This window comes from Homarus americanus, unplaced genomic scaffold (assembly GCF_018991925.1).
Source record: "Homarus americanus isolate GMGI-L3 unplaced genomic scaffold, GMGI_Hamer_2.0 scaffold51859, whole genome shotgun sequence".
NCBI lineage: Eukaryota > Metazoa > Arthropoda > Malacostraca > Decapoda > Nephropidae > Homarus > Homarus americanus.
This window is the reverse complement of record NW_024711292.1, coordinates 13705828-13723695: the sequence shown is the minus strand read 5'-3', so window position 1 is coordinate 13723695 and position 17868 is coordinate 13705828. Positions and strand designations below refer to the sequence as shown.

The following is a 17868-nucleotide window of genomic DNA, read 5'->3' as shown; positions in this document are numbered from 1 at the left end:
CCAGACCAAGCCCAGAGAGAGAGAGCTAGCCTTCTCACTGGGGTAAGTACACAAGTCCTGTCCAAGAGTAAATGTAAAAAGTATGTAACTGGTAACAGTTAGGCGTGTCAAACTGCAAATAACTGCACAGTATATATGAGAATTTTTCTTGAATGTAAATCCAAATTTTTGGCGCCCTCCACTATATTTATTGATAAATGTGGCCCAGAGCCTACAAAAAGTTGGGGACCACTGTACTACAGTATTTTGGGAACATGTTTGCAAACCGTGGTTTCCAGTAGCCATGTTTTATAAATTATACACCCAGGTAAGCACTCTGATCAGATCAAGTATAAATCAATGATTATAAAGAAATTGGCAGAAATAGGAAAAGAATATGATATAAACATAAAGAGTAAAATTCTTATCTACAGCATGACAGACCAATACCTAACTGGAAAGAAAGTACTGTGTCCAGTACTTGCCAGCACTGTATAATACAGAACTGCTGACCAACTGCTCGACCGGCTAGTGAGCTGGCCTGAGGCAAAGAGGATAAGTCAAAATAGCTATATAGTTAGAACAACTGATTTATCTAGGGCTGGATAATGGATTGAGCCGGGTGAAAAAGGGGGGTAAATTAGTGTCACATTCGACCAATTGGCAATGCAAGCACCAAAATCTGCGTATACACTTCCTCCGAGTCATTTGCTAAGGAAAAAAAAGTTATCCAATTGAAAATCCAAGATGGTTACCACTGAATGAATAATACACAGTGGCGGATCCAATCAACGAAGATAAGTAAAGTTGGATCTGGTTAGTACTTGGATGGGTGACTGCCTGGCCCCAAGAACACCAGATGCTGTTGGCATAAGGACTCCACTGGAAACAGGTTCCTCATGGCTTTGTTAGCTGTCTTTGGTAAATGATGCATGGCTAGAACTCTGCTCATAAGTAGAAGTCATGTGAATTCATCCCAACTACTTGAGCAACCTTCCTGCAACTTCTAGGCGTGCTGCCTACCAAGTAGCATCAACTAATATTTCTTATGATTATTTTGCACCAGTCTCTCAAAAGACCCTTAACCATGAACGTATTATGTTCTGGAAATATTCCTGCAATTACACCAGCCAAGGTGAATGGAATTTCAGTTTTATGTTGGTGGTGTACCCATGTATCTGTGTTCATTTAATTGTTTATTTAAGTACTGTGAGAGGTTTGAATCATAGACCACGTTCTTTGTGGACTTTATTCTTACAGCGTCAGCTGGTGACTGGCAACCCGCCAGACAAGCTCCCATCTCAACACATCGGAAAACATATGATGAGGTACTCCATTTCACAATCTTACATCTCCCCTCCCAAGTTAAAAGGAAATGACAATGCACATTTGAACTAACAAAAGGAAAACAATGCATTCATAAAAACAACAATAATGCAAAAAAACAAGTCAAACAAAGAAAAACAAAACAACAACAAAAACAAACCTCTAAACTAATTTTACATCACATACGTAGTCGGTCAACCAGCCCAAGGCCCGCAGTCTCTCCTGGGCCTGGCCACACACATACTGGAATGCCCATATAAATAATGTCCCCAAGCAAATAGATTGGGTGTTTAAAAATAGGAAAATAGATGAAATATTAAAGAAATATAGAAATTTTGCATCTAGAATATAACTATGTACTATAACTGATTATATGAAATATTAGGGATTTATGTGAGTCCTGAGAGGGACATTCCTGGACTGGGGTGGGGATGACTTATGTCACTTCATCCCTTTGAGATGTATTAATGTTTTTTTTTATCTCAATAAACGTATCAATCAATCAATCACACCCGACTGGGGAGGGGCCGGGGGTACGAGCGAGGGCGCGGATACGGAGGGCACAGCAGAAGGGGGGCCAGGAGGCACAGCTTGGTGCACCACCGGAGTAGTAGGCACAGGTGTGGCGCCGTTTCGCAGGTGGCGTCTGCTGCGGATGGACACCCTGCCACTGCCAATCAACCTGACGGCATACTGCCTGTGAGGGCGGGCTTCCACCACTATGCCAGTCCTGTCCCAGAGCTTGGTAGCCGCGTCCTGCACACGCACCTGCGCACCCACGGCTAGGGGAGCCAGCTGGCGGAACACCTCCCCCCACGACAGAAGGATCCTGTCCTGGGTTTCGGCCAAGCACACGTCCCTCATACAAAGTGCCTGCCGCCAGTGCTGATCCACCTTATAGTGCTGTCTGGCCACGGGAACGCCGTCACGGAGCTGGCGGCCGGTGGCAAGTTGGGCGGGCGACTTGTTCATCCCCTGCAGAGGCGTGTTCAGGTACCGGAGGAGGGCCTGGGATGTCCTATCGAAGTCCAGGCTACCCCCGGGCCCAGTGTTATCCCTGAGGAGCCTCTAGGTGGCCTTGACCCCAGCCTCTGCCCTGCCATTGGACTGGTGGAAGTGGGTCGACGAGAGCCGCACCTCGACCCCCCATGACTTGAGGAAATCTGTCATCTCAAGGCTGGCAAGGTTGGTACCTCCATCCTTGGAGATCTGCTCAGGTGCCCCCCACCTCGTGAAGTAGGCCCGCAGACGGGCGATGATTTTCCAGAGGTGGCCTCGTTGGGGAATTGGGCGATCTCCAGCCAACGTGCGAGTCGGTCAGCATATACTAGGTATGTGTGACCCTGAGGTGGAACAAATCGGCCACCACTTGTTGAAAGGGATAGACTGGCGCTGGGGTCAGAACCAACGACTCCGGAGGCTGGGAAGGGGCGTGGGTCTCGCAAGCAGCACACCGGGACCGATGATACTGCAGGTCACCCTCCATGCCAGGCCAATAGACAGACTGCCGGGCCCGCCTGAGCATTGAGTCGAGGCCCTGGTGCCCCACGTGCAGGTTAACAGCGACCCAGTGGCGGAGGGAGCCGGGGATGACAAGGCGCACGCAGCCCTGGTCAAAGGTGTAGGTGACCAAACCCCTGACCACAGCCAACCTCTCCCTCACCAAGAAGTACGGGCGCAGACAGGCCACCTCCTGTGATTTATGAGGGCGGCAGTCTCCCGCCAGCACCCTCGACACTAGAATCTGGTATACTGGGTCGTCCGCAGCCGCTTTGCACACTGTGTCTTCGTCCATAGTGATGCACCCATCCTGATCCAGTGCTGCGATTGTGACTGCACACACTGCAGCGCACAGGTCCTCCTCTTGGTCCATGTACTCCGCGTCGGGCGCCGCCCTGAGGGCGGGGAAGCGGGATAGGGCATCAGCTGCACAGTTCCGCTTCCCTGGCAAGCACTTGACCGTGAACCGGTACTGCAGGGTCTTCTCCTTGAGCCTGAACAGGCGCGGATTTGCCACATCCGTGAGGGCTCCGTCCCCTGGCAAGCCAACTAAGGGGCAGTGGTCCGTCACCAGAATGAGGTTCGGGCAGCCAAGGAGGAACAGCCTGGCCTTGCGCAGGCACCATACCACAGCCAGGGCCTCCCCTTCCACTGCAGCGTAGCTGGCCTCGGCCGTGCTCAGATGTCGGCTACCGCACAGAGCCAACCGCCACCGTCCCCTGCAGCAGAAGGGCGTCTCTGGAGAGACTCAGGCACAGTATTGTTGCAGGACGACGAAGCCGACGCCCTCCCTGCTCCAATCCGTGACTGCTGCCGTAGGCCTGAATTTGTCGTAGTACATCAAGCTGTCCTTGGCCAACTGAAAGATGGTGTCCTGGGCCTGGCAGAACTTGAGCCACAGCTGGTCGTCCCAATACACCCACTTGCCCACTGGCTTCTTGAGGAGCTCTCGGAAGGGCTCCATCACAGGTGCAGTGGCAAGGAAGGGAGCCAATTGGTTAACCAGGCCATGCCAGGACCTGATGTCGGTGATTGATGGCTGATCAGGCATGGGGAAGTCCTTGATGGCTGACAGACATTGGGCAGTGGGCTGGTAGAGGTCCCACCACAGGAGGAAACCCACAAACTCGGCTTCTCTCCTGCAGAACAAGAACTTTTCTGGGTTCAGTGTGATACCTGTGCGAGCGCAAGTCTCCAGAAAATCGTAGGTGTGCCAGAACACCCCCTTCACACTGGAGTCATAGGAGAGTATCACCCACGCACTTGTACTTGCGGGACACATCCTGAATAGCGTCGTCAAACCTCTTGGTGTAGGCATCTGATGCTGAACAATGTCCCATGGGCGTCCTGCAGTATCAAAAACGGCCCCACGGCTTGATGAACGTGGTCAGGCGTCTACTCTCCTCCTCCAACTCCACCTGATGAAGTCCCCAAAAGGCGTCGGCGACGGTTTTCAACACGTGCGCTGGTACCCCAGACACCATGTCGAATGGTGCAGGTGTGTGATGCATCTCCCTCAGACAGCTTGCATTGAGGCGTTGGAAGTCTACAGTGCTCCTGGGCTGACTGTTTTTCTTGGCCATCACGACCATCCTGGCGCACCACTCCATAGCCTCACCAGCAGGCACCAGCTGGATGATGTTTCTCCTGACGTCCTCCTTCAACTGGGCCTTCACCTCCACTTCCCAGTGTTTCGGAACGGGAGCAGGTGTGTGACAGGCGTAGGGGGTCGTGCCGGGTGTCAGGTGGATACGGTGAGGGGGACCAGTCATGACTGGCAGTGGGGACCTGCTGGTGTTGAATGTGGTGAATGAAAAGTGCATGAGTAGCCATGCCTCTAACCTGGCCACATTCTCCTCCAAAGGAGGCAAGGGTATCTCAACTGGCCTCGGCAGGACACGACTGCTCTCAGGTAAAGGATTCGGAGGTAGGTCGTCGGCAGTGTGCCGCTCCCCTCCATCGCCCATGGCAGCCACAGCACGCCTATGGAGCGGGAAGTCGACAGTTGAGGCACTTGCAGGCCTCCAATGACAGGTAGAGGGCCTTGGCTGTCTGCACGAAGTAAACCTCCTGGACGGTGGACCCGTCGCCCACACTGAGGCGGCAGGGGGCGGACCCCAGACACTTGAGCTGTTTGTTCGCCACGTCCCTCAGGCCATTACGAGCCCGAAGTTGCCCCGGACACAAACCAATGTCCTGGATCAGGGATGCCCCTGCCACACACACCATAGCACCCGTGTCAGCCACAGCCAGCACAGGGGAGGGGGGGGGGAATTGCCCCCAGCCTGGGTCACGAACACTTGTAACCTGGGGTGGCGGGATAGCTGGGCTGTTGCCACTGTGACAGCACCTGACACATCCACAGAAGCACTTAGGACTGACTTACTCCTACAACACCTTTTGAAGTAACCAACCTTAGAGCAATTGCGACATGTGGCCCCATTTGCAGGGCAGTTACTTTTACCAGAGGCATGTGACACGCCGCAGTTCCCACAGTGCGCGGGAGTGGGTTGTATAGGTCGGGCAGCAGCTACCTCAGACTCACCCGTGACGCCATCACCAACCGCCGCTGCCTCCGTGTCTGTTCCCGCCACTCCCTGGCCAGACGTACGACACAATACACCAGCATCTCTCACTGCTGACTCAAATAACATTCATTTATTTCTAAGCACTTCAACACTATTATAACTTGAGTACCCCTGGAAAATTTCCCTTTTCAACACGGGGTTACTCAGGCCCACCATAACTTTATGTAATAGCATGTACTCAGCGAGATCGTTATCACAGGTGGGACATTTAAATTCACACTCCACTGCCTCTGTGAAGCATTGTTGAAAATACCTTTTCATGGGCTCCTCTTCACCTTGTTTGCTGTTGAAAAACTCGTTCCATTTCACAGCTTGGTTTGACGATTGAAGAACCTCTCCACTGATGGCGTTCAGGGCTTCCTTGGGCGAGAGCTGCTCCCACTGACCGCTGGGATATCTCAAGTCAATCAACCTTTGGAGTGCGGGGACGCAGTTCAGTCGAATGTGGAGTGTGGCCACCAGTTGTGACGATCCGTTCAACAGCACCCACGACTCCATGGACTGCCTCCATGTCCTAAACGCAGCTGCTGGCATTTCTGCCTCACACTTCTCTGGAGCGACAGCTGCTGAGAGCTTCATGACCGGCTTAGAAGCATGACCACCGCCAGCAGCTAGAGACGCCATGGTCTGCTGCTGAGCACGCGTGGTGTTCCCCACCGGTGTAGAGATGCCCTGGCGTCCCCTTGAGGGCGTCGAGAATCGTGGACGTGTTGGGGCCATGTTGGCGTTCTTGTCAGGGCTGTAATGGCGTGTCGGGCCCCGGCATCCTACTCACTGCGCCATGTGAGAGATTTGAATCATAGACCACGTTCTTTGTAGACTTTATTCTTACAGCGTCAGCTGGTGACTGGCAACCCGGCGCTGCCACAGACAAGCCCCCACCTCAACACACCGGAAAACATATCGTACGATGGTACTCCATTTCACAATCTTGCAATTACAGTACAGTATTTCATGTGCTTTGTGTAGATCTTTTAAGTTTTGCCTCTAATATCTAGTTCAGTGAGGCTTAAGTTAGATCAAGATGTCTGAAAATTTGCCTCAGGAATGCATCCCCCAATTACAAATCAAAGTCTATGAGAATGAAGTTTCCTATTTACATCACATTTTCTAGGAAGCATCCCAACATAATCAAAACTTGCTTTACAGCTTTCTCTCCTTTCCGAAGTATTTTTCTAGTAGATGCCTGACCATAAATATTTTCTGTAGTCCCCCTGCCTGGTAAGAACCTAAACTGTATTGCATTAATGTCCATTCGCTCTCATATTAATTTCCTGATCACTTTCCACAACTTTCATAACCTGATCCAACAATTTCAGGCCCCTGAAGTTTTGACAGTCAAGTACATCATATTTTCCTTTGTAAGTATTCACAATCACTCTCTCCTGCCAGGTAACCGGAACAAAGCATTCCATCATAACTGCATTAGTCACTTCGGTCACCATCGTATATATGCCTTGATCAAGTGGAACACAAGCCTCCTTTCATATCCATTTCCTGCTCTTCTTTTTTTTCTACAGTACTGTATTAACACATATGAAAGATAATTAGTATGAGATAATTACGATAACTTACCTAACTTGGAGAAGAATTCAAATGCAGCACGTAGACGACGTTTTGCATTATTTAAAGAGTCAGTATCATCCTCCCAAGGTCGCTTAATCGTTCCAGAGCCAAATGGATCACTACCTGCAAGATTATGTTGCTGTTACTGTTGAATTTGTCAAAAATAGAACTGCAGTACTATCAACTAAGTACAGTATATTGCTGCACAGTGTATGAGACAAAAATGGTCATCATTCTGTACCACCTTCCCATGCTCAGTGCAGAATTCTGATACAGTATTGATCTGTGGCTTTAACATGATACTGTACCCATCTTCTCCATTGTCAATGCCCATTCTTCCTTAGGTAGCATCAGTGGTTTGCAAAATTTCCTTAAAGTCTATCAACTCAGTTTAAGATTTTTAATTTTTTACATGGTGAAAACAAAAGCAAGAATTCCCTTTTCCTTCAGATGGGAGCCAAGAAGGAATATGGCTGTTGCATCTCTCATTTACTAGTTCTTATTATGGGTGTAAGGGTGCAAGACCTAATGAACTCACCCAATCCCCTGAAGGAATGCCAGTAACACACTGAGAAACGAAGCCAGTCCTCCATGGTCTTGCCAAGTATCTCCTGCTGAGAGTCATAGTGGCGGAATACAAGGGTCTCGCTGGCACTGGCATCAGGCTTGTACTCAACTTTCCCAATACCTGGGGGATACATAAAATAAGATGATAAATCCCGCACATGGTCTTACTTTCAAATAAAAGTCATTAGTGATCAATAATTTGTACAATTCACAATATTTGCATTCAAATTCTCCACACTGTTTAGCAGGAAAAAACGAAGGCACAAATTGTAAAATAAACTGTAAACGGTACTAGCCGCACTACATCGGAAAATCCAGGGATTATGGGGTCAAGTTAATCAAGACATTACAAGAAGATAGGCTGAGATCTGAGCAGCTAGTCATGGGACTGGAAGAAAACATGCAACAACTCATTGTTAGCTTTGACACCCACTTGGAACCTGTGCACCACAGGCTTGAGCACATCATAAGTCTTCTCACCACCTCCTCCCACTGTGCATGTTGTTACAATGAGCAAAAGGTTCTCTGCAAACTACAATGCCCCTAGCAACTGATAGTCCCACCCAAATCAAGCCTGCAATAGGGGAGGGGGGAATGAACCTGGATTGAGCATCATGGATTCAGACGCCTAACCTATTCATTGACGACCCTTGGCGCTACCACCCACTGACCAACTACAGTAAGGACACAGAAGAATTTTTGTGCCTTAGTCAAGCAAGGCGCCCCCCCTTAATGATTCTGCTGTCAAGCTACAAGGCTAGAAAACTGTGAGGGCAAACTTTTTTGGAGTGAGAATTGTAAACTCTTGGAACAACCTGCTAGAGAGTTGTGACCAGACTTTACCAACACTGGCGCAGGTACAGATATATTAAGAACCAGTACATGCCCGGTACTTGCCAACAGTGTGGAACAGAGAAATGACTGACCGCCCAAGCGGCTAATGAGCCGGTAAGTGGCGAAGAGGATAAAAGTAAAGTATGACTAGTTATGTTATTTTAGATTAAAATGTCCTATGTATGTGAACATAAAAACACAGTAAGAGGTATATTAAAATTACCCCAGGAACATAGTGACTGTACGGGGAGATACTGGTTATAGGAGCTTCTACAAATACAGTACATAGATAAGACCGCCGGCTGCGCTTATCAGTGAATGTGTACGATGGAGAGGCTGGAGAAAGTAACACTGGAGGTGACATACAATGTACTGTACAGATATATAGTACATGATGTGAAGCACCACCTGACACACTCTTCACGTGTGTCCCCACTTGTATTAGCCTCTGTCACATTAATATTATATAAATATGGGCTAAGGACATACAGTATATCCATTACTGTATATACATTCTATCACCCAGACTATTGAGCATACAGCTACATAAGCATTTGTTCTGTCACACCTTCTCGGGTGTACAGCCCATAAAACTACAGACTCAACCCTCAGTGTGTGGTAGGCTGTTTAGACAATGACCGTGTTGAAGTGTAGGTTACTTTCCAACCACCAGGCACCGGACTCAAGAGAGTACAGCTCAGTTCTCACCGGTTTACAGCCCGGCATGATATCCTAAAGACATGTCGTGAAACTAGCTCTCCAGGCTGTACCTCTCTAATTATATCAGCTAATTACAAGCTAATAGCTAATGCTTAATAGTCTGTCAATACCAAATAATTGTACAGACATGACTACCCAATATAACTAGAAAATCACCACGTGTGTTTACATTAAACCAAGGAACAACGAGTGAAGAGAACATTACCTGTGTGTCTTGTTTGACTTACAAGCTAAGATAATTACAAGTACAACCCAGGACAGCTGTGACAATTTCAACTATCAACCAATCTACGACTGTATCAAAGGTGACACGCCGTGAGTTTACCTGATATCTCACTCAGCTGCATCAAAGAAGAAATGGCTGCTGAGATTCAATGTCACGAAGTGTAAGAGGATGCACCTGGGGCGTACCAACGGTAAGGAGGCGTATCATATGTCCCAACGGGAGGAAGAAACTGCACTAGTTGAGACTGTATGTGAGAAGGACCTAGGTGTGTGTTAACAATGAGCTGAAGTTCTCGAGCCATTGCGAGACGAAGGTAAATCAGGCAAATAAGTTATTGGGTCTTATAAGAAGGTCGTTCAGATATGTAGACGGTCCATCCCTCGTAACGATCTTCAGGAGTGAAGTGCTTCCCCATCTGGAGTACTGTCACCCCATCTGGTCCCCGAGATATGCTAGGGACTGTCAGTTGGTTGAGAATGTTCAGAGGGCCACCAGACTGGTGCCTGCACCTCGGCACCTCAGCTACCCTGAGAGATTGGAGTATAAGCATCTGAGAGGGCACTAATCAGTTGAGTGTCCTTACTTGGAGCTGGCGGACACTCGCCCCACAAGGGGTCACAGCTCAAGATTGAAGAAGCCGCAAGTCCAGAAAACCGTGAGGGCAAACTTTTTCGGAGTGAGGGCTGTAAACTCTTGGAACAATCTACCAGAGAGTGTTGTGACGGCATCGAGTGTGAGCTCTTTCAAGAGAAGACTTGACCAACACTGGAGCGGGTTCAGGTACAATCAGGAGCCGGTGCATGCCCAGTATTTGCCAACAGTGCGTGACAGAGACGTGACCGATCGCCCGGGCGGCTAAGAAGCCGATCAGTGGCGAAGAGGTTAAAAGTAAATAAAAGGAGCTGTTTACACCTAACCTGCACGTCACCGTTACGTATCGGTTCGATTCCGTTCCATCACGTCTCGGTATCTCCAGGAGAATATTTTGATGTGATGTGGTTCGCGGATCTGAAAAAAACTATATGATATGTCCAACAAAAAATATAGCGATAATGTTTATAAGGACAGATAGTTACTCTTGAGCAAAACAGCTTCTATTTTCCGCAACAAATGATTGAATTTGTGCTTGGACATTGTAAAATACTGGTAAAATTTCAGTTCATCATCCACAAGCTCCTTGAATAAAGTCCAGTATTCTTCCTCAGTGTTCTGTTTCTTAAGCACTGGTGAATCCACAGTCTCTTATTTTTTTTCTCTGCTTCTTCCTTCATCCAAAAGAAGTGCAATAACTCCAAATTTCTTCTTGCTAAATGAATATGGCGCCATTTTTACTCCGAAGCTACACATCGACTGACCGATTACTGACGGAACTGTGATGGAAGATGTGAATGCTCGCAGTTTTGACGGACCGTTGCCGATCCGTGATGCTACCGTATGTGATGGATAGTGTGAAGTAAATCATTGATAAAAAGGAGGAAGGGAGTAGGTGAAAGAACAGAACCCTGTGGGGCACTACTATTAGCTCCAAGTAAGGACACTCAACTGAGTAGTGCCCCCTGAGATGCTTATACACCTCAACTAGGTCCCCCCTTGCCCGTCTGTAGTATAAGCTAGGCAAGTTCAGGCGCTCCAATCTCTCAGGGTAGCTGAGGTGCCGAAGTGCAGGCACCAGTCTGGTGGCCCTCCTTTGAACATTTTCAACCAACTGACAGTCCCTAGCATATCTCGGGACCAGATGGGGTGACAGCGCACTCCAGAGGAAGCTCTTTCCACTCCTGAAGATCGTTACGAGGGACGGACCGTCTAGATATCTGAACGACCTTCTTATAAGACCCAATAATTTATTTGCCTGATTTACCTTCTTCTCACAATGGCCCAAGAACTTCAGCTCATTGTCAACATACACACCTAGGTCCTTCTCACACACAGTCTCAACTAGTGCATTTTCTTCATCCCGTTGGGACATATGATACGCCTCCTTACCGTTGGTACGCCCCAGGTGCATCCTCTTACACTTCGTGACACTGAATCTCAGCAGCCATTTCTTCGACCATTCCTGGGGCCCACAGAGGTCCTTCAGCAGCTCTTCACAGTCCGCTTGGTTCTTAATTTCCCGAAATAACTTGGCGTCATCGGCAAACATTTGTATGGAGGAGTGTACAACGTCAGGCATGTCATTTATGAAACAAACAAACAACAGCGGGCCCAATACACTGCCCTGTGGTACCCCACTTGTTACAGGTACAGATAACGATTTCGTGCCATTAATCACCACACACTGCATGCGGTCATGTAGAAAGTCTTCTATCCACGCTAGGACATTTCCCCGAATTCCGTACCCTTCCAGTTTGATTTTCAGCCTTTCGTGGGGTACACTGTCGAAAGCCTTGGCAAAATCTAGGTAAATATTGTCGATATTACCACCCCGTTCCAGAATATGGGTCCAAATATCCAATATCTTGAGCAATTGTGTTAAGCAAGAGCGTCCCGGCATAAAACCGTGTTGGCAATCTTTTACAAGGTTGTTTCGTAGTAGATGTTCCATCGCTGCATCTCTGATAATACTCTCAAGTACTTTACATATTATGCTGGTCAGGCTCACCAGTCTATAGTTGTTCGTGGAGTGACTATCGCCCTTCTTGAAGATAGGACTCACATAAGCCACTTTCCATTCACTGGGGACCATTTGTTCATCCAGGCATTTACAAAACAGGATCTTCAGGGGCTCTGCAAGCTCGTTGCACAGCTCTCTTAGCACTCTAGGATGCACCATGTCAGGTCCAGGACTCTTATGGACCTTTAGCCTGGACAGTTTATTTCTAATACCCTCTTTTGTGAACACAATGTGGGTTAGTGCTGTGTCTAACTGCCCGTCTCAAACGCAAGAAGAAGGTTAGTTGGATCTCTCAGAATACTGAGGTGCAGCTGTTCATCACTCAGCTTTATCCCTGGTCAGAATCTATGTGAATTACCATCTTTCGCCTCAGGTCTGATACTTACTGCCAATTTCGACTTTGCATAGCGGTAAAACGCCTTTGGGTTTGACTTGACCTCGCTTGCAACCAGCCTCTGGAACTCCTTTTCAGCCCTCCTAGACTCTATCTTTGCTTGGTTTCTGGCTCTTGCATACATCCTCCTGTCTTGCTCATCGTTTGACCCAACCCAAGTCTTGAATTTCTGGGTTTTCTTCTTAATTTTGTCGACCGCCGCATGGTTCATGTGTAGTGATCCCCTCGTATTCCTAGAAGCACTGGGTTTGGTCTTGGGTATATATTTATCGATCAAATGGGTCATTTTACTAGTTATGATATTCAGCGTAGTGTCTGTGTTCTTGTACCTTAATAAGTCAGGCCAGTTGATACCCCTCATCCCTTCCCTCATCCCATTGTAATTTCCCTTATAATATTTGCACCTTGGCCTGGCCTTATCTTGAACTAGGTAACAGTTAAATCTGAATGACAACACTGTATGGTGACTGGTGCCAACTGGGGCAAGGTGTTCCAGTTTGGCCACCATACCCTCCTCCTGATTTGTTGCTGAGTAGAGGTCCAAGAAATCGGCTGAGTGTTTGCTCCCCCTCTGTGTGTGTCGGGTCTCTCTACATGAGCCCCAGAACAGAAATTATCCTCCTCAAGTTTCTAAAAAAATGCGCCATAAGATTAATTAAAGTCATTCAGGGTGTTCGTTCTCCAGTCATTAGCCATAGTTAAAATTCCCCCATGATAAGGAGGTGGCTGGGGTTGAGCATCGCACATTGTTTAATGGGTTCTTAAGTTCCTTTGATTTAGTGGGCGGATTTGAGGGATCTGTAGATACACCCGACGATAAATGGGGTCCTCCCTATGTAATTTAATTTTCACTTGGACTCCTTCAAGCTTATCCTCTCCTGTTGCCCTCCTTACACCAGCTGGCTCTAGGGTCTTCACCTAAGCCATCAAATAACACTCCACCCTCCTTGAGGTTTGTGAGTTAGGTTCGTAAATGGAGTCATATCCGCTTAAGCCAGACTCAAATTCTCTGAGTTACCAATTTCCATCCTGTTCACAGCCCCGACGGTTCTACAACTCCATCTCTCCAGTTTGATTATTACTCTTAGTAGTGTTTAAAACTCCTCCCTCTTATCAGGAACGTGTCCAGTATTAGTGTACATGACATTTCAAGCCCAGAATTTGTTCTCCGATAACGTCTCTGCTCTTAATGTCGTACTCACCCACATTCTCAGAAGCTGTATTTGCTAAGTACACTGTATTTTGCAGGGGTGTGGTTAAAAAAATATCAATTGTTTACACGGCGCTCGTTCCTCCGGTCCGGTAAACAGGCTGGTGCCGCCTCCCGGGTGAGGGTTGGTGGGTGGAGGGTGCCACTGCCCCTGGCCCTGTCTTGAAACACCCTCCCCTGGTATAACCCTGCCACCTGTCCCGTTCTCCTCGACTCCTCCCTCTTCTGCTTCAAGTCCTGCAGGAGCTTCTTTGGCGCAGTTCTCTCTGCATTACCGTGACCTGGAGCAGACCAGCTACGTTTGTTATGATGAGGTCAAGTGGCTTGGGTGTTTGCTCCCGGATAACTTGCCATTTTTCCTCCTCACTCCCTAGTGTGATCCTGAGGGGGCGAGGCTTAGCCCCCTGCTTTTGTCCCAGCCTCCTCACATCCTGAGGAGTTGCTGGAATCTTCAGAACCTCTGTGCAAATATTTTGAAACAGCACCTTGTCGTGTGTTTCCTTACTCACAGTTCCCTCTGCCTGGCTCTCTGGGACTCCAAAAACTATTACATTGTTCCTGCGCTGGAGCCGTTCCTGGTGTTCCTCCTCTCCCCTAACAGTAGGTGCGTTAATTTTCATTTCTTCGACACACTTTTTCAGAGTCCCAATCTGCTGTAGAACCTGTACTGATTCTGCATTACTCTCCGCCCCCCCCCGTGGCCCTCCTAATACGTCAGCATAACTCCTCTTAGCAACCACCTCCATTCTATTAGCTACTTCCTCAGTCTTAGCAAGGATCTCTTTCTCAACTTGCTCCAGTTTGTCAACCAGCAGGGCTCCTGCTTCATCTATTTTCGTCCCTAGAGAACTCGTTCCCTTATGGATTGCAATCGCTTCATTCACCTTGACTATGCAGCCAGGGCAATACCAGCAACAGCCATCAAGCTTTACGGCAGTTAGTAACTTCCTAAACGTTGCATTAGTTAGGCCTGCATCCTCCATATCCGACGTCTCCCTGCAGTAATCACATATCAAACTCATGGTTGTTGTTGTTGTGGGGGGGGGGTGCAGACTGTGTCTAGATCTACACCTATTTAAAAAAAGTAAAAAGAGAAAAAGAACAGTACTCAGCTACTCTCTGTTGCCTATAGAGTTGTCGTCTGCGACTGCGTACACTGTATCTCCCTGTGAATGGTGTATTGTAGGCACAGTTTCAGTCCTTGAGAAAGCACACAATCAAAATAAAATGTAAAGTCTCTGTGGCACCTATGACACGAACAGGCTGACAGTGGTCCTTACCAGCTTGATTGCCAATATGTATTCACTTTAAGTTATTTACAGTCTCTTCTGCGGTCACTGATGACACTATGAACTGATTTACCTAAAATCACAGTACTACACTCCCTGGTTGGCCTTTATCACTGCCGTGACCACAACACCTTAAAAAAATAAAATAAAATAAAAACTTTGTCATATGGCAGTGATTTTGTGGTTATAGACCTCGTGACCTTGGCTGTACCTCCAACTCGGTGGATATTGAGTTTTCAAAAATACAATCGCGTCTAGCATTAAAAGTCCTACATCGATTTACACTTTCACATCACTAAGACGATCTTGATGATCTTATGTAATCACTGTCCAATTTCCGCCGCTCTACATCGAAGGCCCGAATGCCGAACACGCTTTGTTACAGAGACGCAACACACACACGACCCTATCTTGTTGGTATGCAGTGATACAGTGAGTCCTGGTTAATAAGACACATATTCCAAGTTTCCCCTCGTGTCTCAGTTATCATACGTTACCCCTATTTCCCAGTTATCCTTGTCTCTCCCCCTCTCCCCTTGTTATGTGAGGGCGGCTGCTGATCATAAACCCGCCCTCACTCCTCCCCCCTGTCACACCCTCCTTCCTCCCGCCTCAGCTCCATCTCATAAGTATACAGAGAATGAAAGAAAGAAAATAAAGAGGAAATAAACAATTAAGAACTAATTAAAACTAAATAAAGAAAATCAAAGGTCAAATAAAAGCTGTTATTACAATCATGAGTGATTCATACAGACACCGAACTTTTTATTAGTCGATCAGAGTACAGGCAAGTCAAATATCAAGTTTCCTTTGAGGTGAGCCAAGAAATAACTTTTGCAATTTAGCTAAACTTCATTGTACCCAGGTTTGGAAAAAAAGTTAGCATGGCGAGCGGGAATGTTGTCCGTATAATAAAGAAAATTGGATCCATTCACGTTATATTTGTTTACCCCAATATTATCTAAATCCACTGTTACAGTCGTCTCCCCTTTCCCAATATTTTGCTTCATTTACCCATTGTATTTAGTTTCTGTTGCTTCCCGTTTTCCTAAGAATCGAATTTCCAAGCATATGGTAAAGACTTTGAAATATGTCTTGATTATTTTATATAAGTATGTATACTAGTATTTGTTTCATTATGTAAACTTTGTAGAATGTATTTGTATTTTTTATACAATTATGAAAGACTAAGAAGTAGAAGTGAAGTATAAAAAGAATTATAAATTATATGTTGATGAAACAAGTGGAACATTGTTTTAGTTTTGGGGATCTCTCTCGGTAGCTAGGCTGTGGAGGATAGGAGGGTCAAGCTTGTGTGGTGCACATTTATCTATTATTATCTGGGTAATCATGGATAATTATGGTGTTAATTAAAGTGTAATATGTTCATTATAGTCTAAAGATTATTGTAGTAGTGAAAGAGCATTGTATTTGGTGGAGATAACGTTATTCTGAGTGAATTGATTTGTGGCCTTTTTGTATGTGCATGGATGGAGAGCATATATTCATTATATTTTGTTGTTAAATATATTTTGGTGTAATTTTAAAGCTGTGTTTTGATTGAATCAGTTTTAATGGGAACAGTGGTATTGAAATAAACACCTCTCAACAGGAGGCTGTTATCCAGAATTGAGGTCAGGGTCTGTGTTTAACATTTAATCTCTCTGTTAACAGAAGCCGTTATTTCAGAGTCTCCTCTGATATAATGGGCCTATGGGCTGACTATACATCTTCTAGTGAGTCCTAGAAGAGGGTGTGAAGGTTGTAACATGGGGGACTGTGTCCGGGAGTGGATCGAGTCAAGTATACTGATTGTCCCAGTATAACCGAGCTGTACCGAAGTGTTTGAAGGTTAGTTACTGTGCTCTCGTGTGGTGTGCTGGTGAAGATTTCTGTAAACAAGTAAGTGTTAATACTTGTATAAAAATTGTGAGGAAGTTGAAGGTGTTGGTAATTTTAGTGGAGGTTATAAACAGATAAGTGAACAATTGGCAATGGAAAACTTAAAATTGCAATTTGAATTTAAGAAAATGCAATTAGAGGTAGAAAAGGATAAGAATAGACAGATAAAGAGGTAGAACTCAGGAAATTAGAAGTACAAGAGAGGACAGGTATAAGGAGAGGAAATGGAGATAAAGATAATAGAGTATGTCATTTACCTAAGGACTTCTTTATTTAGTTTGAAAAAGTTGCAACTATTAAGGAATGGGACAAAGTGACTGGGCAATATTGGTGCAGAGTAAATTTAAGTCAGAGGCATATGCGATTATGCGTGTCTGAGTATGTCAGAGTCTGCGGATTATGAGGCTGTTAAAGAAGCAGTGTTGAAGCCAGTGGAAATGGATCCAGAAGTGTACGAGAGAATGTTTAGGGACATTATAAAAATAAGTGGACAAACTCATCTTGAAGTTGCCAGAGAATGTGGGATGAGATTTGATAAATGGTGTAAATCTGAGGAAGTAAAGACTGTGGATGACATAAGACAGTTAGTCCTGTTGGAATATTTTAAAAGTCTTGTGCACCCTGAGATTCAGTATGAAATTAGTAAGAATGGAGTGAAGAATTTGATGAATGCGGCTTGGTTGGCTGACCAGTTAGTAGTGGCACACAAAATGTATAAGGAGGAGGTGTCACATAATCAAGGTGGAGTAAGGCATAATAGAAGCCAGAATTATGACAGAAATCATAAATATCAGAACTATTCAAATGTTAAGCAGCCTAGTCCAAATTATTCTAAAGAAGGTCCACCTAACCAGGTGTCGCAAAATACTGGAGGGAATAGAGCACAAGGACAAACATAATATAAACATCCAAGAGCTCATTCCACTTATAACCCTTATGTTAGTAGACGAGAGACCACCAATAAAATGTTTTGCATGTGGAGAAATTGGCAATGCTAATTATATTTATCAGTGTCAGAGTGGCCCAAAGTCTGTGACATTAACTGTTGCGGGAAGGCCGCGGAATATTTGTAATGTAAGAGGTAACGAGTACAGTGTGAGCAAGCCAAAATCTGTGAATTTTGAGCCATTTATTACTGAATGAAAGGTTGGGA

At 46.2% G+C, this 17868-nt stretch overlaps 1 protein-coding gene across 1 annotated transcript in view; it reads right to left on the bottom strand.

Annotated features, from left to right (window-relative positions):
* Positions 1 to 7683, bottom strand: part of LOC121880417 (xylose isomerase-like) — a gene marked incomplete at its 3' end in the record, with an annotated part of 29965 nt that extends 22282 nt beyond the window's left edge. Inside the window, 2 exon segments of the mRNA XM_042387643.1 lie at positions 6969 to 7082; positions 7498 to 7683. Of these exon segments, the coding sequence (XP_042243577.1) occupies positions 6969 to 7082; positions 7498 to 7660 (277 nt within the window).
* Between the last annotated feature and the right edge of the window lie 10185 nt (positions 7684 to 17868).